This window comes from Grampus griseus (genome assembly GCF_964374135.1).
Source record: "Grampus griseus genome assembly, chromosome: 16".
Taxonomy (NCBI): Eukaryota; Metazoa; Chordata; class Mammalia; order Artiodactyla; family Delphinidae; genus Grampus; species Grampus griseus.
The window spans coordinates 5,172,313-5,196,945 of record NC_139010.1 but is presented as its reverse complement, the minus strand read 5'-3'; the positions used below and the strand labels follow the sequence as shown (position 1 = coordinate 5,196,945).

General features: G+C 46.0%; 1 protein-coding gene across 1 annotated transcript; it reads left to right on the top strand.

Moving 5' to 3' along the window:
- The first annotated feature begins 23 nt into the window (after positions 1-23).
- Positions 24-20,296, top strand: FSAF1 (40S small subunit processome assembly factor 1). The gene is made up of 7 exons (XM_082674350.1): positions 24-169; positions 2,300-2,643; positions 16,977-17,033; positions 18,026-18,121; positions 18,244-18,330; positions 18,901-18,953; positions 19,995-20,296. The coding sequence occupies exons 1-7, from the start codon at positions 91-93 to the stop codon at positions 20,131-20,133; spliced, it is 855 nt and encodes a 284-aa protein (XP_082530476.1). The 5' UTR covers positions 24-90; the 3' UTR covers positions 20,134-20,296.
- Positions 20,297-24,633: the final 4,337 nt, after the last annotated feature.

Genomic DNA, 24,633 nt, shown 5'->3' with positions numbered 1-24,633 from the left:
GCGCAGCATATCGGAACCCGGAAGCGGGTGCCGGGCCGCCGGAGTCTCGCGCGCTCTGCGCTGTCCCGCTACGACCGGCCGGGCCCCACGATGGCGCAGGAGCCAGCGCTAGACGCCTCCGCTCCTCAGGCCCTTTTGGACGTTCTGCTCCAGAACCTCTACGACTTTGGTGAGTACGGGCCTTCGGAGCCCACGTGGAGAGCGGACTTGAGCAGCCCGGAACTGGGCCGACCTCCGCGACTAAAGGTTCTTGAACGTCGAGCACCTCTCAGCTCGTCCGACCCGGTTCTGACAGTGGGTCCCCCACTCGCTTCTGTCGGAGATCACCCTCACCCGCGACCGGAGTCTGTTGAGCGTTTTTTATGAATTAAACCTCCTAGCTCGTCCTTCGGTGGGGACCGGCTTGCGTGTCGGAAGCACCAAGGCTTTCAGACTTACCGGGGAGGTGTTCGCAGGACCTCGGGCTCTCGAAATAGCACCCCTTTCCCCTGAATCGCTTTCCTCCGGGAAGGAAAAGTACTTTTCCTTTTCCCACGCACCCCCCAGACTCGCCTGACCCTCGGGCATTGGTGCCACCTTGTCATGTGGGGATCTCATCCTTCAGTGTGTCGCCTGCCAAGGACTTCGGGGGGCGGTTTCACAGGAAGCTCTTCATGACCTGTCATCCCTAAGTTGGCTGACTTATGTTCTCCTTCTTTTATCTTGACTGGGGAAGAGGAAGATAAAAGAGCTTATCGTTAAAGATTGGCAACTCCTGGCACTTGGGTAGGGAGACCGTTACACACACTCTGAAGAATTTGCCCAGGGAAGGTGACATCCTTTGTTCCTGCACCAAAGATAATCGTTAGGCATTAGTGCCTTTAAAGGCCAAACGTATTTCTTAACTTTGTAGCGTGATGTTGCTATTTTATTTTGGAGCCATTGCTCAAAATTCTAAGCTCATTACACAGTAAAAATAATAGCTAAAATCGTATTGAGAACTTACCATACACTCCATGCTTTGCAGGTATATACTCGTTTAATTTTCACAACAATCCTATGAAATAGATGTTGTCATTAATACCATTATTACAAGACAGATCCCATTATTGTAGAAACAAGCACTAAAGGTTAAAAAACTTGAAGTTCACCCAGTTAGTAATTTTCAGAGCTTGGGTTCCAAGCCCTACACTCTCTGGCTCCAACCCCTGCACTTGTTATCGACTTGAACTGTGGACAGGGCATCTCTGTGCCCTTGGGAATGTCGGAAGACAGAGAAGACTTAGCCTCTGACCTTGAGAAGTCCTAGAGGAAAGGACTATTCTGCAAAATCCTAAATATAGGTCGTGTTAACACAGCCTGGAAATTATGCTTGGAGCTCTGAAGGCATGGGCTGTATCTACTCATTTGTATATGCCTAATGCCAAAGGTTAGTCGACTCTTAATACATATTTACTGAATAAAAGACTGAGAAAATAGACAAACATAAATAGCTAATGTTTGGAGAGCTCTGTAATAGTCATACTGTCGGTGAGTTGTTAGGCCTAGAGTTCTTGTCAGAACCTTCAGGTGACTGGTCAGAGTTTGAGCAGCTGAAACAAAGGGGAGGTGTGGAGATTTAGTTGAAAGTAAAGGCATTCGAATTAAGCCAGTTGTCTTAGGTTCATCTTAATTCATAACCGTGAAAGGAAATAGGAAGACCGCGGTCCCCACCTGTAACCCTAGAAAGTGTTAAAAAGAAACACTGGGGCTTCCCTGGTGGCGCAGTGGCTGAGAGTCCGCCTGCCGATGCAGGGGACGCGGGTTCGTGCCCCGGTCCGGGAAGATCCCACATGCCGCGGAGCGGCTGGGCCTGTGAGCCATGGCCGCTGAGCCTGTGCGTCCCGAGCTTGTGCTCTGCAACGGAAGAGGCCACAACAGTGAGAGGCCCGCGTACCGCAAAAAAAAAAAAAAAAAGAAACACTGGCTGCAGTGGCAGATGTACTAACATTTTTATTACAAAGTGTGAGCCAACGGGGATTACCAGTTTCTGGGGTATTGTGATGATGACACTTACAGTCAGGACCAACGTGAGGACTAAAGTAATTGTGCTAGTAAGAGTCAAAGACGTAAATATAGTTACCTGGGAAAAGCTGACTGCACTTTGGATTCTATAAATTGTGCAAATACGACCCTCTTGGAAGAAAAATAGTTTTTGTCTTTGTGTGTATTTCTGCATGTTTATAGCTGTGGCACCTGTACACGTGCATTCGCGTGATTTGGTATTAGTGATAGCTAAAACACAAAATGTTTATTTTTCCTTTTGTGTTTGAACAAACAGGAGAGACGGAAGATGAAGCAGAGCAGAAAAGGATCAGAAAGAAAAGAGAGAAGAAAAGAGATATGGGGACCCCAGGGGCCTTGGTTGCAGAGCCAGATCTCCAACCTGGATCTCTTGTCAGAGGCCAGAGGAAGAGTGCTTCCAGCTTCTTCCAGGAACTCCAGGAAGAGCTGCAGGGTGTTCCCGCCGTGACCCCTGGTGGTTTCCCTTCAGGACCTGTAGTCTCTAGTTCTGCAGTAGCCCCCTCTCCCCTGAGGAACGACAGGGAACCAGTAGAAGTGGTGGAATTTCACAGCAGAAGTAGAAAAAGAAAACAGAAGCCCGATCAAGACGAGAACACAAAGGTAATGAACTGGCCTTCGTGGTGAAAACCCTGATGTTGCCCTGCCACTGTTCTAGGCCCTGGGAACAAAAGGCAAAAACTGCTTTCTCTCAAGGAACTTGCATTCTGATGGAAAGCAGTGTGACTGCTGAGCAGCAATCTCAGGCTGAACTTGGAAGTCTGACTCCGAATTCAGTCTCTGAGAGAGGCATGGCTGCTTATCCAAACTTTTTCACAAGTTTTTGTCCAATTCATTGCAAAAATCCAGACGTCACGTATCTGTTGCTTTCCCCATGTCCTGTACACTTTTGTCTGTCATAAAAAGAAAGAGGATTGTCTTAGTTTCCTGGGGCTGCTGTACAGAAATGTATTCTTTCCAGTTCTGGAGGCCAGAAGTCCAAATCATGTTGTTGGCTGGGCCACGCTCCCTCTGCCGGGGGAGGGTCCTTCCTTGCTTCTTCCAGCTTCTGGCAGCTGCAGAGCTCTGGGCTCTTCCTCTGTCTTCACATGGACTTCTTCCTGGTGTCTGAGTCTCAACTCTCCTGCCTTTCTCTTAGAAGGACACCCGTCATTGGATTTAGGGCCACCCTAAATCTAGGATGGATCTTATCGTGAGATCCTTAACTTAATTACACTCCAAAGATGCCTTTTCCAAATAAGGTCACATTTGCAGATTCCCGGGGATTAGTGCATGGACATTTCTTTTTGGAGACCACGATTCAACCCACTACAAAGACAGTTAGGCTTGCGTATTCTTGATGAACATGTGAACACGTGCTAGTGACTGGTGTTTACCACATCTTTTCTAGAATTTAGTTAGTACTTTATGTCAAGCTCACCAGCATCTCTTCCTCAAAGATTATTAATGCATTCTGTAACCATATCTACCTTTATTTTAGGATTCTAGGTCAGCTTTCCAATTCTTACAGTATCCAAATACTGGGGCAATGGGAACTGTTACAGGCAGACCAAGAAATGGATTCCTTTGGCCCTTGCAGCCAGAGCCCCCAAGCCGGCCAGCCAGGGAGCTTCCAGAAAGACTGGTATTACCACAGAGTACCGCAGTGAGCCAGACATATTAGTATTTTCTCTGTGTGCCATGATGTGAAGAAGGTTGGAAAGCACTGTTGTGCAATACAATTATGTGTTTGGAGAATTTAACTGACATAAAGCATCTAGGTACCCTCCCTTGTTTCCTCAAAGGTCTCGGTCTTCACTTCCTGCTTAGACTCAACTCGTGTTCATCTTTCTGGAATAGAGAGTTTTCTTTCTAATAGAAAGGACAAAAAAGTTGGCATTGAATGAGTCTGCATCTCCCTATCTCTTAATAATGGAACATGTGTAGCAGGCTGTTATTCTTCTTTCTGCTCCAAAGAATCCCTTTTCATTGTAGTTGGCTTTTCTCAGGAACCTCAACTCGTTTTACATTTTGGACTTCCTCAACTTGATGAAATTTTTAGCTTCCTTGGTGGTTCTCCCCTTTTCTTTCTTTCTTTTTTTTTTTTGTTTTTAATTGGAGTATGATTGCTTTACAATGTTGTGTTAGTTTCTGCTGCACAGCCAAGTGAATCAGCCATACGCATACACACATCCCCTGCCTCTTGGACCTCCTCCCCCCAGCCATCCCACCACACTAGGCCATCACAGAGCACCGGTCTGAGCTCCCAGTGCCTTACAGCAAGTTCCCAGTAGCTAGCTATTTTACACATGGTAGTGTATTTATTGTCAAACCTAATCTCCCGATTCGTCCCACCATCTCTTTCCCCCCATATGTCCACATGTCCATTCTCTACGTCTCCCTTTCTATTCCTCCCCTGCAACTAGGCTCATCTGTACCATTTTTCTAGATTCCACATATATGCATTAATATACGGTATTTGTTTTTCTCTTTCTGACTTAACTTCACTCTGTATGACAGACACTAGGTCCATCCACATCTCTACAAATGACCCAATTTCATTTATTTTATGGCTGAGTAATATTCCATTGTATACATGTACCACATCTTCTTTATCCATTCATCTGTCGATGGACACTTAGGTTGTTTCCATGTCCTGGCTGTTGTAAATAGTGCTGTAGTGAACATGGGGGTACATGTGTCTTTTTTTTTTTTTTTTTTTTTTTTTGCGGTACACGGGCCTCTCACTGTTGTGGCCTCTCCCGTTGCGGAGCACAGGCTCCGGACGTGCAAGCTCATCGGCCATGGCTCACGGGCCCAGCCGCTCCGTGGCATGTGGGATCTTCCCGCACCAGGGCACGAACCTTTGTCCCCCACATCGGCAGGCGGACTCCCAACCACCGCGCCACCAGGGAAGTCCCTACATGTGTCTTTTTGAATTACAGTTTCTCAGTAATGGGATTGCTAGGTCATATGCTAGTTCTATTTTTAGTTTCTTAAGGAACCTCCATACTGTTCTCCACAGTGGCTGTATCAATTTACATTCCCAACAGTGCAAGAGGGTTCCCTTTTCTCCACACCCTCTCCAGCATTTGTTACTTGTATATTTTTTGATGATGGTCATTCTGACCGGTGTGAGGTGATACCTCATTGTAGTTTTGATTTGCATTTCTCTAATAATTAGGGATGTTGAGCATCTTTTCATGTGCCTCTTGACGATCTGTATGTCGTTTTTGCTGAAATGTCTATTTAGATCTTCCACCCAATTTTTTTTTCCACCCATTTTTTGATTGGGTTCTTTGATATTGAGCTGCATGAGCTGTTTGTATATTTTGGAGATTAATCCTTTGTCTGTTGCTTGATTTGCAAATATTTTCTCCCATTCTGTGGGTTGTCTTTTCATCTTGTTTATGGTTTCCTTTGCTGTGCAAAAGCTTTTAAATTTAATTAGGTCCCATTTGCTTATTTTTGTTTTTACTTTCAGTACTCTAGGAGGTGGGTCATAAAAGATCTTGCTGTGATTTATGTCAAAGAGTGTTTTTCCTATGTTTTCCTCTAAGAGTTTCATAGTGTCCAGTCTTACATTTAGGTCTTTAATCCATTTTGAGTTTATTTTTGTGTATGGTGTTAGGGAGTGTTCTAATTTCATTCTTTTACATGTAGTTGTCCAGTTTTCCCAGCACCATTTATTGAAGAGGCTGTCTTGTCTCCATTGTGTATCCCTTTGTCATAGATTAGGTGACCATAGGTGTGTGGGTTTATCTCTGGGCCTTCTGTCCTGTTCCATTGATCTATATTTCTGTTTTTGTGCCAGTACCATACTGTCTTGATTACTGTAGCTTTGTAGTATAGTCTGAAGTTGGGGAGCTTGATTTCTCCAGCTCTGTTTTTCTTTCTCAACATTGCTTTGGCTGTGCGGGGTCTTTTGTGTTGCCACACAAATTGTATAATTTTTGTTCTGATTCTGTGAAAAATGCCATTGGTAATTTGATAGGGATTGCATTGAACCTGTAGACTGCTTTGGGTAGTATAGTCATTTTCACAGTCTCAGTTCTTCCAATCCAGGGGCATGGTATATCTCTCCATCTATTTGTGTCATCTTTGATTTTTTTCATCACTGTTTTATAGTTTTCTGAGTACAGGTCTTTTGCCTCCTTAGGTAAGTTTATTCTTAGATATTTCATTCTTTTTGTTGTGATGATAAATGGGATTGTTTCCTTAATTTCTCTTTCTCATATTTCGTTGTTAGTGTATAGGAATGCAAGAGATTTCTGTACGTTAATTTTGTATCCTGCAACCTTACGAGATTCATTGATTGTTCTAGTAGTTTTTTGGTGGCATCTTTAGGATTCTCTATGTATAGTATCATGTCATTTGCAAACAGTGACAGTTTTACTTCTTCTTTTCCAATTTGTATTCTTTTTATTTCTTTTTCTTCTCTGATTGCCATGGCTAGGATTTCCAATACCATCTTGAATAATAGTGGCGAGAGTGGACATCCTTGTCTTGTTCCTGATCTTAGAGGAAATGCTTTCAGTTTTTCACCATTGAGAATGATGTTTGCTGTGGGTTTGTCGTATATGGCCTTTATTATGTTGAGGTAGGTTCCCTCTGTCCCCATTTTCTGGAGAGTTTTTTATCATAAATGGGTGTTGAATTTTTTCAAAAGCTTTTTTTGCATCTGTGGAGATGATCATATGGTTTTTATTCTTCAGTTTGTTATATGCTGTATCACATTGATTGATTTGCGTATATTGAAGAATCCTTCCATCCCTGGGATAAATCCCACTTGATCATGGTGTATGATCCTTTTAATGTGTTGTTGGATTCTGTTTGCTAGTCCTTTGCTGAGGATTCTTGCATCTATGTTCATCAGTGATATTGGTCTGTAATTTTCTTTTTTGTAATATCTTTGCCTGGTTTTGGTATCAGGGTGATGGTGGCCTTGTAGAACGAGTTTGGGAATGTTCCTCCCTCTGCAGTTTTTTGGAAGAGATTGAGAAGCATAGATGTTAACTCTTCTCTACATGTTTGATAGAATTCACCTGTGACACCATCTGGTCCTGACTTTTGTTTGTTGGAAGATTTTTAATTACAGTTTCAATTTCATTACCTGTTCATTGGTCTGTTTATATTTTTTAATTCTTCCTGGTTCAGTCTTGGAAAGTTGTACCTTCCAAGAATTTGTCCATTTCTTCCAGGTTGTCCATTTTATTGGCATAGAGTTGCTTGTAGTAGTCTCTTATGATCCTTTGTAGTTCTGCGGTGTCAGTTGTAATCTCTCCTTTCTCATTTCTGATTTTATTGATGTGAGTCCTCTCCCTTTTTTCTTGATGAGTCTGGCTTAAGGTTTATCAATTTTGTTTATCTTCTCAAAGAACCAACTTTTAGTTTCATTGATCTTTGCTATTGTTTTCTTCGTTTCTATTTCATTTATTTCTGCTCTGATCTTTATGATTTCTTTCCTTCTACTAACTTTGGGTTTTCTTTGTTCTTCTTTTTCTAGTTGCTTTAGATGTAAGGTTAGATTGTTTATTTGAGATTTTTCTTGTTTCCTGAGGTGAGCTTGAATTGCTATAAGCTTCCCTCTTAGAACTGCTTTTGCTGCCTCCCATAGATTTTGGATCGTCGTGTGTTCATTGTCATTTGTTTCTAGGTATTTTTTAAATTTCTCCTTTGATTTCTTCTGTGATCTCTTGGTTATTTAGCAGCGCAATGTTTAGCTTCCATGTGTTTGTGTTTTTTACGGTTTTTTTTCCTGTAACTGATTTCTGATCTCGTAGAGTTCGTCGGAAAAGATGGTTGATACGATTTCAGTTTTCTTAAATTTTCCAAGGCTTGATTTGTGACCCAAGGTGTGATCTATTCTAGAGAACGTTCAGTGTGCACTTGAGAAGAAGAAGAAAGTGTATTCTTCCGCTTTTGGGTGGAATATCCTATTATAAGTATGAATTAAGTCTGTCTGGTCTCTTGTGTCATTTAAAGCTTGTGTTTCCTTATTTATTTTCTGTCTGGATGATCTGTCTATTGGTGTAAGTGGGGTTTTAAAGTCTCCCCACTATGACTTTGTTATGGTTGATTTCCCCTATTATGGCTGTTAGCATTTGCCTTATGTATTGAGGTGCTCCTATGTTCAGTGCATAAATATATATAATTGTTTTCTTCTTGCATTGATCCCTTGATCATTATGTAGTGTCCTTCCTTATCTCTTGTAACAGTCTTTATTTTAAAGTCTATTTTATCTGATATGAGTATTGCTATTCCAGCTTTCTTGTGATTTCCATTTGCATGGAATATCTTTTTCCATCCCCTCACTTTCAGTCTGTATGTGTCCCTAAGTCTGAAGTGGGTTTCTTGTAGACAGCATATATGTGGGTCTTGTTTTTGTATCCGTTCAGCCAGTCTGTGTCTTTTGGTTGGAGCATTTAATCCATTTACATTCAAGGTGATTATCGATATGTATGTTCCTATTACCATTTTCTTAATTGATTTGGGTTTGTTTTTGTGGGTCTTTTTCTTCTCTTGTGTTTCCTGCTTAGAGAAGTCCCTTTAGCATTTGTTGTTAAGCCGGTTTGGTGTTGAATTCTCATAGCTTTTGCTCGTTTGTAAAGCTTTTGAGTTCTCTGTGAAATCTGAATGAGATCCTTGCTAGGTAGAGTTGTCTTGGTTGTAGGTTTTTCCCTTTCATCACTGTAAATATATCCTGCCACTCCCTTCTGGCCTACAGAGTTTCTGCTGTGAAATCAGCTGATAACCTTACGGGGATTCCCTTGTATGTTATTTGTTGCTTTTTGTTGCTGCTGTAATATTTTTTCTTTGAATTTAATTTTTGTTTGTGTGCTTAATATGTGTGTTTCTCCTAGGGTTTATCCTGTATGCAATCCTCTTTGTTTCCTGGACTTGGGTGACTATTTTGTTTCCCATGTTAGGGAAGTTTTTGACTATAATCTCTTCAGATATTTTCTCAGACCCTTTCTTTTTCTCTTCTTCTTCTGGGACCCCTGTAATTCGATTGTTGGTGCATTTAATGTTGTCCACAGGTCTCTGAGACTGTCCTCAGTTCTTTTCATTCTTTTTTCTTTCTTCTGCTCCCTGGCAGTTATTTCCACCATTTCATCTTCCAGGTCACTTATCTGTTCTTCTGCCTCAGTTATTCTGCTATTGATTCCTTCTAGAGTATTTTAAATTTCAGTTATTTTGCTGTTCATCACTGTTTGTTTGCTCTTTAGTTCTTCTGGGTCCTTGTTAAAAGTTTCTTGTATTTTCTCCATTCTGTTTCCGAGATTTTGGATCATCTTTACTATCATTGCTCTGTATTCTTTTTCAGATAGGTAGCCTATTTCCTCTTCATTTATTTGGTCTTCTAGGTTCTTACCTTGCGCCTTCATCTGTAACGTAGTTTTTGTTGTCTCATTTTTATTTATGGGTGGGGCTGATTCCTGTCTTACTGGTTGTTTCGCCTGAGGCGTCCAGCACTGGAGTTTGCAGGTAGTTGGGTAGAGCTGGGTCTTGGTGCCCGAGATGAGGACCTCCCGTCTCCGGGAGGCTTCACTCCAATTAATATTCCCTGGGGTCTGAGGTTCTCTGTTAGTCCAGCGGTTTGGACTCGGCCCTCCCACCACAGGAACTCAGGCCTGACCCCCAGCCTGGGAACCAAGATCCTGCAAGCAGTGTGGCACGGCAAAAGAAAAGAAAAAAAAAGGAGTGGTACAATAACAAAGCATAAAAAATAAAATAAAATTAGAAAGATAAAAAATACATTAGGAAAAATAAAAATAGAATTGAAACAGCTACAACAAGGTAAAACAGAACCACAAGAGAAAAAAGAAAAAACAAAGAGGAGAAAAAAGAAAAAACAAAGAGGAAAAACAGAAAGGCCGGGAAGGGCCTTGGCTATGGGGGGGGCAGAGCTTAGGGGGGGAGGGGTGGTGGGAGGTGGACCTTAGGTGGGGGAGGGGTTTAGGGCGGGCCGGGGCCTCAGGCTTCGCACCTGAACTCTGCTGGGGGAGAGGCAGCGTGGCCCTAGGGGGCCTCCGGAGTGTGCAGTTCCGGGGTTTGGAGGTCGGGCCCTCAGTGAGGGTGTGTGGGTGGCGCTTAGGCTCAGCGTAGCTGGAGGGCGTCTTGGAGTGGGTGTAGAGGCGGGGCCCCGGGTGGGGGGCAGGGGCGGGGCTTGGGCTCTGTGCTGCCGAGGGAGCCTCAGAGGCCGGGGGATTAGGCCCTGGAGCCCAACAGGCTCCTTGGCGCCCGAGTGGTCAGGGAGAGCACTGGCCACGCTCCCTTCCGTTCCTCCGCTCCCCTGAGGGTCTCCCCTGTCGGTGCTGAACCCCTAACCATGGGTGGGCTCCGTGGAGGCGGGGAGGGGAGAAGGTATGAGAACTCCTTCCCTCCTCCAGCTGCCCCTCAGGGGTGCCGGTCCTAGAGGTCCGGCCTTTACTTCTGCTCCCCCTTCCCCCCGCAACTCCCTCAGGACCCGTGCGGCTGGAGGGGGCCTCGGTGGGCAGAGGATCAGGCCCGGGATCTCAGCTGGCTCCCCGGGGCCCAAGTGAGCAGGGGAAACCTGGCCACGCTCCCTTTTGATCCTCTGCCCACCCAACCGTCCCTCCCCTTTCCCCTCCGGGCGTGGGATCCTTTCCCCTCCCCCAGCCGCCCCTCGAGTCCAGTCCCGCCTCCACTTCTCCTCCCCCTTCACTTCCCCGCATGCCCCACGTTCTGCCCGGTCGCTGGGAGTTCCTCCTGTCCCCTTAGGTGTCCTTGGTCCCCCACCGGTGCCTGGTAGGTGCCCTAGTCGTGCGGAGACACAAACCCCGCGTCCTCCTAGTACACCATCTTGACCCTTTTCTCCTTTTTAAAGTTTATCTTCTGAAAATGTGAATGTGTCTGGCTAAGGAGACAGTATATGTAGACACAGTAAAAACACATATGCCCATAAAAAGACTTTAGAATGTTGACATTGCAACATATAAATAACTGCAAATTAATATAGAGCTAGTTGTTATGGCATATCCTGGGTATAGGGCATGCCAGGCAAAGGATAGACCATTGGAGTAATTAAGACACATAGTGCTCTGCTAAGAGTTTGTGCAACATGGGAACAGGTACATGTGGCCCCTGCTCTCTGAAGACTTACAAGTCACCGTAGGACAGTGCAGACATGGGGTCCGCAAAAATACGTGATCAAATAATGGTAGCCTCCATTGACCAGTCGTGCAATCAGCTGGCCATCTTTGAAGTTTTCTTTTTATTTGTTTTCCTCTTATTTCTCCATTTATGTGGCTCCCCCCACTAGTCGAGTCTCCATGTGAGTTCCTGTTGCCCTCTGTTGTCTGAAGTATTCTCGAGAACACAAGAGGTACTGGCAAGTAAATGACCTTCTTTTCCCAGAATTTAGGCTTGTGCAATAAACAATGATTAAACTACATAGTGTATTGAAACAGATTTTCGTAGGTGTGATATGACGATTTATAATAAGAAATATTAAATATTTGTCCCTGTTTCTGGCACAGAGCTAAAACCCTTGGAATTTCTTAAGAGATGAGAACAGTAAAGGTGTCTTCTGTTGTGTTAGTGAAATGACTTGGAAAGCGTCCTTGAATGGGGACTGCTTGCCAGGAGAACCAACCTTGTGATTAGAGAACCTATGCCCTGACTTCTGGGGAGGGCAAAGGGGCTAGTTGCCAGTGGCCAACGATTTACTCAATTATGCCTATGTGATGAAACCTCTGAGACTCCAGAAGGACGGGGTTCGGTTTGGAGAGCTTCCAGGTTGGGAGAGTGGAACGTGGAGAGGGTGTGGAAGTTCCTCGCCCTTCCCATGAGCCTTGCCCTCTGCATTTCCTCCATCTGGTTGTCCCTGAGTTATGTCCTTTTAGAATAAGCTGGTGATCTAGGAGGTAAACGGGTTTCTTGAGTTCTGTGATCCAATCTAGCAAATTAGTTGAACCCAAGGAGGGGGTCATGAGAACTTCCAGTCTGTAGGCGGTCTGTTAGAAGTACTACAGGTAACAACCTGGGCTTGCATTTGGCCTCTGAAGTGGGGACGGTATCGTAGGACTGAGCCCCTTCACCTGCGGAACCTGTGCCATCTCTGGTAGATAGTGTCAGAGTAGCACTGAACTGTAGGACACCTGACTGTGTGGGACCGTTGCTCCCTTGTGTGGGAAACCCTTCCCCCTGCATCGGAGTTGTTGACCAGAACCCCTTTTAATGGACTTATCTGGGAACTTGGTCACCATTTGTTTAATATTTTACCCATTCCAGATAGCTGACCTACAAGTGAACTTCCTGATCATGTCCCATTTGTAAAGCTCTATAGATGTAGTCTGCCCAGAAATCTTATTCGTTCATTTATTCCACAAATAATTGGGTGCTTACTCTTTGCCAGGCCCAGGAGATCCCACAGTAAACAAGGTACAGCCCTCTTCTCTCATGGAGTGTATGGTTTACTGGTGGATTGGGCAAACCCTGGATAAATTAATATCAATAATGTACTTAAAAAGAGCTATAAACCCTCTGAAGGAAAGATACAGGGTCCTGAGAGTAACAGGCAGAACTTCCTTTAGAGCCAGTGGTCAGAGGTGTCCGAGGAGGTGACTTGAGGCTGATGCTCTGTTGCAGGGTGCTGGGGAAGGAGAGAGCAGAGTAATGCAGGGGAGGGAAGCTGCCTTGCAAATGCCCTGAGCTGTAGAGAGGCCTGCGGGGTTCCAGGAGCCAGAAGACAAGGGGGAGGGGGACGAAGGGGGGAAGGTGTGGGCTGTTGGAGAGACAGGCTGAGGCCAGCCCGCACCAGGCCTCGGAGACATGGGGCCTTTGGAGTTAGTTTAAAGCACATGGAAAGCCACCAGAGAATTTAAGCAAGGGCGTGAAGTGATCTGATTTATATTTTAAAAAGATGGCTCTGGCCCCTGCGTGGTAAATGGATCATAGGTGAGCAGTAGCCAGAGGCATGAGGGGACCGAGTGAGGATTACTGCAGGGGTCCAGGTTCAAAATGGGGTGGCCTGGACTTGTGATTTGAGGATTGAGTGGATGACCTCACTCTTTAATGAGTGCAAGGCTGCCTATAAGGAAGAAAATTCCTGTGCTCTTAAGAAATGAAAGGGTCAAGTGTAGCTTAAAATGATCCAAGTATTGTCTGGCCTTCAGAGGTGTGTCTGATCGATGTGATTTTTCCACCCCTCACACTGGTCCATCTCATGAACCTTATGGCCTCCACAGAAAAGAGACAAGAAAGATATAGTAGAAATAATAGAACAGTGTACTGTAGGTCAGAAGGGACGCCTGGATCCTGTGGCCTGGACTGAGGTACGCATACACTGCTTCTGAACATGTAAGGAATTGCTGAGTAAAGATTTACCAGTATTTCCTGAGTGCTTACTGTGTACTAACCGTGATTATTTACATTCATTAACTAGTTCGGTATCTCATTAGGTCTTCACAGCGTGACCTGTCTTCATTTCGCAGAAGAGGTTGACGCCTAGAGAGGTTGAGCTCTTTGCCTGCATTTAAGCAGGTACCCCACCATCCCATATCTGCAGTTCCAAAACCCCAGAGCTTTAGAAAGCACAAGCTAGGTTGTTTTTTTAAGTTTGGCGCAAATTTATTTGGCAGTAAAACCCGACCTGAACTGAAGTGAGGCTTAAGAGTTATTTCTGTTGGTTCCATTGGGCGTGAATATTCATAGGCATTGCTGCAGAAACGTGAATGCGCTTAATTACGGGTTGCTGTCTTGGACAGTATTCAGTATATTCACAGCATCACCATCTGAATTGTCTCAGGGTTCCAGATGAAGGACTGTGGATGTGAAATAAGTGCTAGAGCTCAGGTTCAGACCCCAGACTTTCTGGCTTAAAAGCTGTGTGCCTAGCTACTACACAAGCGAGAGGGAATGTAGGTTAGTTAGGCTGTTTGTCTCTTGAGGAACACAAGTGTACTGCACCAGAAGCTTCACTAGACATAAAGACATTCTGTCAAGTTATTGCCCCAGGTTCTTGTGTTTTTTTTAATGTTTATTTTATATTTTATTATTTATTTATTTATTTTTGGCCACGCCCCATGGCACATGGGATCTTAGTTCCCCGACCAGGGATCCAGCCTGCGCCCTCTGCGTTGGAAGCATGGAGTGTTAACCACTGGACTGTCAGGGAAGTCCCTGCCCCGAGTTCTTACTGCCCTCATAATCTCTGCCGTACCCCAGGGCTGCCCTGAAGTCCATCACCCTTTAGCTGTACCATGTCCCCTACTGTTTAGTATATCGAGTGTCAGATAGGTATTAAGAAGAAAGTAATCTAATTGAAATAATTTACGCTCAAGAAGATATGAAAAAATTTCTCAATATTCCCAGAACTGCTGGCATAAATTAAAAAGAGAGTGTTTATTTACCCAACTCTTTTCTAATTGGACAAAGTTTGGACAGGGTAACTAATAGAAGAAAAATCTTAACCAGTGCAGTAGAAAATACTTTTGGTCAGCAAGTCAGCCCATGAGAAAGTTCACTGAGTCTGGTACTCAGTCTGAGTCTGCTTCTTATAGCTTGCTTTCTTCTTCACTACCTAACAGACAAGGTCTCACAGTCTCCAAACGTTTCTCTCTCTCGTGTGTGGGACAGTGTGGCTTTATCAGTCAAGATGGGTGAGACAGTGGTTCCATAACAAGTAGTCCCTACATCTCAGTGGTTTAAAGGCAGAAGTTAATCTTGTTCTCATGTTACGTGTTCATCAGGATTGTCAGGGCAGGCGGCTATGATCCATGCCGTCCTGTTCTAGGGGCCCAGGGTGATAGGGGCTCCACCATTTGGTGGAGAAGGGGAGTAGATGAAGCCTTTTTTTTTTAAATTTATTTTTTATTTTTTGACTGTGTTGGGTCTTTGTTGATGCGCGCGGGCTTTCTCTAGTTGTGGCGAGCAGGGGCTACTCTTTGTTGCGGTGCATGGGCTTCTCAGTGCAGTGGTTTCTCTTGTTGTGGAGCACGGGCTCTAGGGCATGTGGGCTTCAGTAGTTGTGGCTCACGGGCTCAGTAGTTGTGGCTCATGGGCTTAGTTGTTCCACAGCATGTGGGATCTTCCCAGACCAGGGCTCGAACCCGTGTCGCCTGCACTGGCAGGCGGATTCTTAACCACTGCACCACCAGGGAAGTCCCGATGAAGGCTCTTAGAGGTTTCATGTGGAAGGGGCATGCTTCCGTCTGCTCACACTTTGGCCAAAACAAGTCATGTAGCCATGCCTAACTTCGGGTAGGCAGCAAAGCCCAGTTCTCCTGTGAGCCTAGAAGCGGAGGAGGAGCCGGTATTACCTGTAGGCACTAGTGCCCCCTACCACAGTAAGGGTAGGGGAAAGAAGACGGGAGGCCACTGATTATTTCTAAATGCAGGTGCTGCATTGTGAATACTGTACTAAAGTGGTTTTAAAGCTAAAGGTAGAAACTAAAGTGAAGGTGGGGGTGGGGATCATGCTGATAGACTCAGCACCATGATAATTATCCAAGAATTTTTTCTGTAAAGAAGGATCTGTTGCCGAACCAGGTCCATTTGCCCGACGTGCAGCAAGCCAGACGCCTAGATGCCGAGGTTTACAGTTTATTCAGGAGGCAGCCAAGTGAGGAGATGGGAGAACAAGTCTGAGATCCGCCTCCCAACAGCGAGGGGGCTGGGGTCTTTATGGGATAAGCATGGTGGTCTTAGGAGTGGGGAAGGGTGATCGGAGGAAGGGGAAAAGGTGAGGTAATCGGTGTTCTGTGCAGGCGTATCTGGGTCACAGGCGTCTGTGTTCAGAATGGAGGTGCTCAGCGTGATCGGAGCTTTCTGGCCCCTGACCTCAAAAGGCCCTTCCTCGGACACCTGCGCAGGCCCATTTTAGGGCTGATGACCCGGCCAGCCTTAGCCAGCTCGCACGGGGCAGGAGCTGACTCCAAATTCCTGCAAAACAACTAGGCTACGAGAAGCTGGGTAGGTATGCAGTTAAAGAGAGGGGAAAGGAAAGAACAAAATAACTAAAGCGAGCTTAACCAGTGAAGGCAGGTTACAAGCAGAAGGGTTTTAACAAGCCATTCCCCTGTCCGTTGCTCTCCGCACAGACCCGGCCCCTCCGAGCCAGAGGCCAGGACTGCTTTTCTAGATGCTGCACGGCTGGGATGGCCTGAGGTTGAGTAGAGACCGCTGTCCTTGGCCAGATTTGACAATAGTTTCCTTGAAGTCTCAAACTTCTGGTCAATTCTATGGATTGGTAACCACAGCCAGGGGATATATTGATGCAAAGAGTCACATATTTTGATGGCATTTCCAGTATCATTACTTTCTGTGGGGAATTATAAACCCAGTCTCCATCATTTCTAGAAATCTGATGTTCCTGAAAGAAATTTTCAACTCAAGAGAGTTTAAGAGAGTTAGCCATTATTCCAGTGGCTGGATAGGAGGGAAGAAAAGAGGGAATTCTCTCTCCCTCCCTCCCTCCCTCCCTCCCTCCCTCCCTCCCTCCCTTCCTTCCCTTCCTTCCCCTCCCAGCTTGTGGGATCTTAGTTCCCTGACCAGGGATTGAACCCCGGGCCATGGCAGAGAAAGCGCTAAGTCCTAACCACTGGACCGCGAGGGAATTCCTGAGAATTATTTAAATATGACCTTTTTACCCTCTAAAATTCTGCTCAGTTATCCTTTTCTAAACCCCCCACCATACAGAGTTTCCCACATTTGGTGTGTGAGATACAGACATTGGTCTCTCTCTTACTCTCTTTTCTTTTTTAGTTTCTCGTCAGTCTTTTCTTAAACTTTGAAACCTTAAATTTATTTTCTCTGTTTATCTTCCATTAGCTGTTAATTAGGCTTCTGTGCAACAAGCATGTATTATTGTTTGTTATTTAGGCATCTGGGCCAGTTTCAAGGCTTTTAAAACATGAGTATGCTCTTGGTATGATGAATGCTATAAGGAACAGATGACCTTATTAATAAGAATGTTTTCTTTTCCTTTTCAGACCAAAACTAGTATCCTCGAGAAAGATGTGGATATACAAGAATTTAACTTAGAAAAGGTACGTGCTTTGAAATTCTTAATTTTTTCAGCTTTGTAACAAAAATGCATATGTTTACATGTTGTCCAATGGTTGGGGAAATGGTGGAGCACATCACACTACATTTACTTGATTCAACATTGTGCAGTCGTTTAAAACATGTCGGTTTTGTGACTACAGTGTCAATGATACAATGGTAAGTAGGAAAAGCAAGGATGTGTGTGTTCTGTGGTTGTGACTAGGTTTTAAAAATGTGTGAGAGAGACTTCCCTGGTGGTCCAGTGGTTAAGACTCCACCCTCCCAATGCAGGGGGCCCGGGTTCGATCCCTGGTCGGAGAACTAGATCCCACATGCATTTCACAACTAAGAGTCCATGTGCTGCAATGAAGGTCCCACGTGCCGCAATGAAGGTCCCACGTGCCGCAACTAAGACCTGGCGCAGCCAAAATAATACATAAATAAATAAATAATAATAATAAAAATTTTAAAATAATGTGTGAGAAAAAAGACAGGAAGTAATCCAGCTGCCGAGAGTGGGTATTGGTGACGTTTTCTCTTCTACAATATGTTTTTAAAGAAAGAACATGGACCTGTGTTTGAAGCTGCTGTGATAAAGGGTTTCCACGTGTGAGTAGATGTATTTGGGAAGGTACTTTTAGTTGTTGCCTTTATGGGTAGTAGCTTGTTTTAGGGCACATCCTAAAGTACAGCAGAGCTCTGCGGGTCACCCTCGTTTTGTCACTAATTTGTGTGGAGATAAGTCTTTGCTTCGACTGCCTGCATTCAGTGTGGGAGAATGGCGTGGGGAGGTTATGGACCTTTGTGAGAGACTCCACAAAGCTGCTTAAACCATACCGTGACAGCACTCTTGCGAGGTGTAGCCCCTGCAGGTCCTCCATAAACGTGCTGGGCGTGTAGCCCATCGTGTCTGGCAGGCAGCACTCCTAGGGCTGTGTTTCCTCTGTGGAGTTTCTGGAAGGCACTTGGGCCTGACTGTGCTTTGTGTCTGCAGGCTCGTTTGGAAGTGCACCGGTTTGGGATCACAGGTTATGGAAAAGGAAAGGAGAGAGTCCTGGAGCAGGGACGCGCCATTATGCTGGGCGCTAAGGTGAGGGCTGCTTCTGCCTCCCACCCGCAGACGGGGTGCAGCAAAGGGGGGCGCCCCGGGCAGGGCTGGGCGGGGGCAAAGGCCAAGTCAGAAATGATGCTTGGTGTTCTTTCTCATTTCAGCCTCCCAAAAATAGTTATGTGAATTACAAGGTTTTGCAGGAGCAAATCAAAGAAAAAAAGTCTGCAAAGGAAAAAGTAAAGAGAACGGTAGGTGTGATAGCCTTTTCTTAAACTAGAACAGAAAGGTGGTTGCAATTTGCTGGACCCCGCTGCTTGGAAAGCAGTCTAGACAGCAACAAATCTAGAGTTAGATGACTGTTCTTACCCTCTCTTCAAGTCAGCTACATTTTGTGATACCAGCCACATAATCTGACTTATTTACCTGAAAGGTTTGCTTTGAAATAGCAAACTCCTGTTCAGGTACTGGGAGCTACTTTGACCTTTTCCCTATATGCAGTCATTTTTTTTTTTTTTTTTTTTTTGCCTTTTACATTGTATACAACACACGGGCTTCTGAAAAACCACAAGGGGAATAGATGTTACGCTCCCTCCCTTTCGCCTAAAATGGAAAATTTGACATTTCTCCTGTCTGTTTTCTCTGAATGGCCTTTCACAGTCTTGAAAGGGTTTTAGGATGAAACTTTGTATAATTAACATGCCTACTTGAAAAAAATATTAAAAATAAATGATATCTCTGTGGCTTTTGGTCACAAACCTCTTGCCTTTTTTTTGAATCTCCATTACTGATACATATGTTTTCTTTAATTGTGAAATCAGGCCCAGGACACAGATATTTTCAAGAAAAAGAAGAGGAAAGGACAGGAAGACAGGTGAGTGATACCATCAGGTACTCGGGTAGAATGATTTGGATAAATCCATTGGTTAGTTCTGAACATGATACCTTGAATTGATGTGGTGTTTCAAGCCTGATAGAGTGGTGCACTGTCTCTCCTGATCCTAAGTCAGCCCTTGAGGGGGGAGACAGGATTCAGTAAATTGTCCAAGATCAGACAACTCCCTCAGGATTGAACTAGGAACCTTCTCCAGTCTCCCATTTTCAAAGACCAGACATGTGCAGTGACTAGTGGAAAAGCTGAGGCTGACGTTTCCAACAAGACCTCTGTCCCCTCGTAAGAGAGCCTGTGCTGCCTGCACTTGCATGACCACATGAGGCAGAGCACCGTGGTTTGAGTAATGGAGCGTTGATTTTGTGCCATTCTGCTTGCTTCTTAGCTTTTGCTCAAGTACCTTTTTCTCTCTCCTCAAATTACTGTTTCAAAATCTACTTTTGTCTTGAGCTTTTTCTTGGACCCCTAGCGAGCTTGCACATGCTGGAAGGTGGTCATCTCTTCTGGTTGTGTGGTCTGTCAAGGGCCCACTGTGCACCGGCACATAGGTGTCTAGGTGTTGGGCGCACAGCCATGATCACACTGAGAGTCCCCGCCCTGGAGGAGCTTATATTTTAGGGAGGGAAACACAGCAAAACATCTAAACAGATAAGTAAGGGCATGTCAGGTCCTGGCAGGTTTTGTGAGGAGGTTGAAATAGTGCATCGTGAGAGAACGTCACTGAGGGTGGGCTGGTGTGTCGTTCTAAGGAGGCCGCATCTGAGTCGAGAACTGAGTGGGGAAGATCCGGAAAGATCTGGTAGCTGAATATTCAACGTGGAAGAAACCAGTGCAAAGGCCCTAGGGCAGGAGGCAGTTGGCATGTTCAGGGACGCAGGAAGCTAGTGGTGCTGCAGTGGGGCGGGGGCCTTGCATGGGAGGGGCCAGGAGGTTGCAGGGCCAGACCTCGGTGGCCTGGTTGGTGGTGCTGAAATCCTTTTGTATAAGCTTAACTATAGTACCTTCCTCTCACTTTAAATGTAGGAAATCCAAAAAGAAGAAATCGGCTCCCAGTATTTTGTCAAGTGGACGGATTGGACAGGTTGGAAAATTCAAAAATGGGACACTGATTCTGAGCCAAGTTGATATCAAAAAAATAAATTCTTCCAGAGTGGCTAAATGAAGTACTTTATAAAATAAAGAGAGAAATGGGAAGGTGCCAGTGTACCGAAACTGGACCCCTACACGACTTCCAGATTATTCTTATTTATTTCATATTTCATAGACTGCTCTTTTATTTTAGGGAACAGAATCAAATTGAAATAATAAAATTTCTATCTGCTGAAGTGTCTGATTTTTTTTTTTTTTTGGTGATAACCATGTTGGGCCACAACTGTAATGTGAATCTGAAGTAAAACTGAAACCGTGTAGCTCAGACTCTGGGACCTGAGCCCACAGGCTTCCAGCTGAGGCCACACACCTGGCCTCAGGACTTCACGAAGCTCAGGTGCTTGGTGTCTCATCGCAGAAAGAATTCAGCGAGAGACAAAGAGACAGATGGGGAAGAAGTGGATTTATTTAGAGACACACACTCCACAGACAGCGTGGGCCATCTCAGAAGGCGAGAGTGGCACCAGGGTCTGGGGTTGTCCGTTTTTATAGGGGTGGGTCATTTCACAGGCTAATGAGTGGTAGGAGTATTCCAGCTGTTTGGGGGAAGGGGCGGGGATTTCCAGGAACTGGGCCGCCGCCCTCTTTTTGACCCTTGTGGTCGCTCTTGGAACTGTCATGGCGCCTGTGGGTGTGTCATTTAGCTTGCTGATGTGTTACTGTGAGCATATACTGAGGCTCAAGGTCTAGTGGAAGTCGACTCGTCCGCCATCTTGGACCCATTTGGTTCTAATCAGTTTATGTCGTGTCCTCGGGCTATGTCATTCTTTCAAAGGTTGTGCCCTGCCCCCTTCCCTCCTGTTTCAAAACTATTGAGAAGAATGTTTTAATATTCTCCATCAAGGTTCACTCGAGTTTCACTTTCACTGGTGTTTTGTGCATTTGCTTGTAGATATTTCATAATTTTACGGATTTGTAGATGCTAATAATTAGCTTAAAATTGCTTTTTAATTTTCTAAAAATGATTTAATGTTACTATATCATCAAAGAACTAAGAATGTGATCATTTGTCAGTTGTTTTGTGGGAAGAGCATTTTCGATTTTCAGCCAAAGTGTATAAACTCTACTTTGTAAGAACTTGTATAAATAAAATACAACTTTTGTGGTAAAAATGACCATGACTATTAAATAACACAACAGATGAGTTAAGCAAATGTTATCTCCTTCTAAGTCATCACCTGGGGTAATCATACGTATATTTTAAAATAATATTGCCCTTGTTGAAAGTGTCTGGAACTTCTCAAAGCTTGTGGAACTTTAAAAAAAAAGGTCTTCAATTTTTTTTTGTTTTCAGTGCCAAAAATTGAGATCCAAGCCTAACAAATAATAAAGTTTTGGTGAAAACAGAGGGGTACTTTTCACTGCTGGCTGACTTTCTTAAGCGACTCGTACATTGACTCTGAAGGCATTGCCATTGTTCAAAATATGCTTTGAATTGAAGCAAGATTGGAAATGTTTTATTAGGTGAAAACACTGTAACTTTTATTTTTCAGGTTCACTTTGAAAGGCGGTGTTCGTTAGGGTGTATGTTCTGGCAGTTTTTAAGAGGGACTTTTTTAAAAAAAAATTTATATTTACTTTTGGCTGTGTTGGGTCTTCGTTTCTGTGCGAGGGCTTTCTCTAGTTGCGGCGAGCAGGGGGCCACTCTTCATCGTGGTACGTGGGCCTCTCACTATCGCGGCCTCTCTTGTTGCGGAGCACAGGCTCCAGACGCACAGGCTCAGTAGTTGTGGCTCACGGGCCTAGTTGCTCCGCGGCATGTGGGATCTTCCTGGACCGGGGCTCGAACCCGTGTCCCCTGCATCGGCAGACGGATTCTTAACCACTGCACCACCAGGGAAGCCCAAGAGGGACTTTTTAAGAAGGTGTAGAAGATCCTAAATATGGCAGAAGCCCTAGGAAAAATCTCAGGAGCTGGAAATAACCTAGTGGAGTGGGCACCGGCCTAGCGCCCTCTCTTTATCTGCAGGGAGCCGGGAAACCTAGCGGCTCTACCTCACCTCACCACCTGTGAGCTTCAGTGGCTCAGATGACTGAGCACTTGGCCCGACTCAGGAGCAGAGCCCCAGGCTAGTCAATTCTGGAAAAGCACGCAAATCCCTAGTATAAATTGCTTTCCTTGTTTTCGTTTCACCTCTTAAATACTTACAGAGCAGTTTTGTGACCACGGGGTGCTCTGGAACCACTCAGAGGTCTAGAGGCTACGAGCAACCTGCACGGTAAGGACTGATGATCACGCATAAGACTGTGCTTTTATCTCCCTGTTGGTGAGCCTCCTTCCAGCAAGGTTAGCAGCAGAGAGAAGTGACAATGGAAAACGGTTCTCCGTGGAAGACAAGGGTCGTCTGGCAGCAGCCACAGAGGGAGGAGCCCTGGCCTGGGTGTGCTGGGTAAGAGCTTCCTCGCGGTCTCTTCCATACTCACCGCCCTTCCCCCGTCGCAGAGCGTCTCCCCGGTCGTGGGCACATCGCGTGGATCGGTCCTGGTGCCACACGACACTCCTGCCTGCCCTTGCTCCCGGTGACCCGCTTAGGGAACTCGCGGTTCCCGTCCCCAAAACTCTTGGCCTTGTGGACCTAGCGCCCCTACTTTGCAAAGAGGGAAGCAGAGAGCACAGCTGTGTCCCACTGAACCGAGGCTGTTGCCTGCACGAGAAGACACCACCCCACAGGGGTGATTGAGCCTGACCAGCAAGAGCCGGTGGGGCTGCCGGCACCCAGGGGCCAGAGAGGGGTCTGTCTGCGCCCAGGTGGTCACCCATGTGTCTCTCGTACTCCCTGTCCCCAGTGTGGGTGGCAAACGCACAAGTGCCGGAACTCTGGACTGCAAAGGGTCCAGGGGCCCGCAGGAGATGAGGGTCTGAATCAGGTGCTGGGTGACGGCGGAGGGAGTCTAGGGTAAGGAGGAAAGGGCGCTAATGGTGAGTGTCTGGGCAGCGCCAGGCCCAGCGAGCCTTCCTCGGCCCAGCTCCCCTCTCTGGGACTCTGGAAGAGCTTCTCCCCAAACCTCAGGGAGGCACAGATGTGTGGCACAGGGGGGTGGACCAGTGGGCCCTGCGATGTACCTCACAGATCCCCCATCGGGAATAAGGACTTGGTCCCTCTGCTGCTGAGAGTGCGGTCAGCGCTCTTCGGGAACTGCCCGCCCCCTTCCCGTGCTGGCCACAGGCAGTGATGATTGACCTGAGGGTATTATTTTTTCTTATTTTTAAATAATTTTTATTTATTTGGCTGCACGGGGTCTTAGTTGCGGCATGCAGACTCCTAGTTACGGCATGTATGTGGGATCTAGTTCCCTGACCAGGGATTGAACCAGGCTCCCCTGCATTGGGAGCGCAGAGTCCTAGCCACTGGGCCACCAGGGAAGTCCTGATGTGAGGGGCTTGTCATCCCAGCTCTGGACGACTCCAGTTGAGGTGTGAGGCCCTCGCTGAGTCTCCCTTGGCCTGGTTCTGCTTCCTTCTCTTCGTGTTGATGCCAAGAGCTCTCTCAGGGGCGTCCTGCCCTCCGCTCTCAGAGTCTGCGACTGCCGCCAACCCTGCTGAAGCACTCGGTGGTCTGGCAGGCGACTGAGCGCTGAGGCCAGGTCCTGGGCTGGGGGGGCACTGGAGATGGCTGCTCCTGGGGAGCATAATTCGAGGGAAGTGAAGGCGGCACAGAGTTTGCAGTCAGACACCAAGCTCGGTCTGGGTGAAGGGGCCGGTCAGTCTCCTTCATGCTCCCAGGTCACTTAGGACGTTTCCCCCAAGTCTTACCTTCCACTGGAACCCATGATCGATTTTTCATATGTGAATTTATCTTTAACCATATGTTAACTGTTATCAATTTCCAGCCTTATTACCTCTTGCAAAAATGACTTCCATGGACTGCTTGAGATGGTACCTTATAGAAGAGAGTCAAATGTGATCCCTTCACGATTTCCCGGGCGCACGCCGCAGAAGCACATTGACCTTGGGGTCCCTCCACCCCGCCCCACAGTCTCTGCCCCATCCAGCTGGCACTTAGGCCGCTTTGGAGAGAGGCAGACCTTGCCGCTGAGCAGTAAGCACAGACCATACCTTGTCTTTCAGCTGTTGGCAGTGTCAAAAGAATTTATTTCAAATCTGCTTACGACTGCGGTAAAACTCAGGTTTTCCAAAAGGCAATACACGAAGTTCAGCCAACCCCCAAGGACCAGAGACACAGTGTCTGCAATTCAAAAATACAAACGCTTGGGATACCAATACAAAACTTAGAAAAACGTTGCCTACCTCCCCCCCACTTCCCTCCTCCGTGTTTCCAGTGGAACGTGAACACCGACGGGACCAAGAGCTGCCGCCAAATGCCGACAGAAAGCGGGTGCGGTGGGGGAGGGGTGGGGGAGGGAGAGGGCGGGGCAAACACAGACAGGAAGACGCAGGTTCTGTCGACAGCCGAAACAAGGACACAAAGCTTTCTGTTACTCTTAAAATTCCTTTGCCAACGTTAGACACACATCTCTCATGCTTGTTACAACAGCTTAGTGTGAAAGCAGC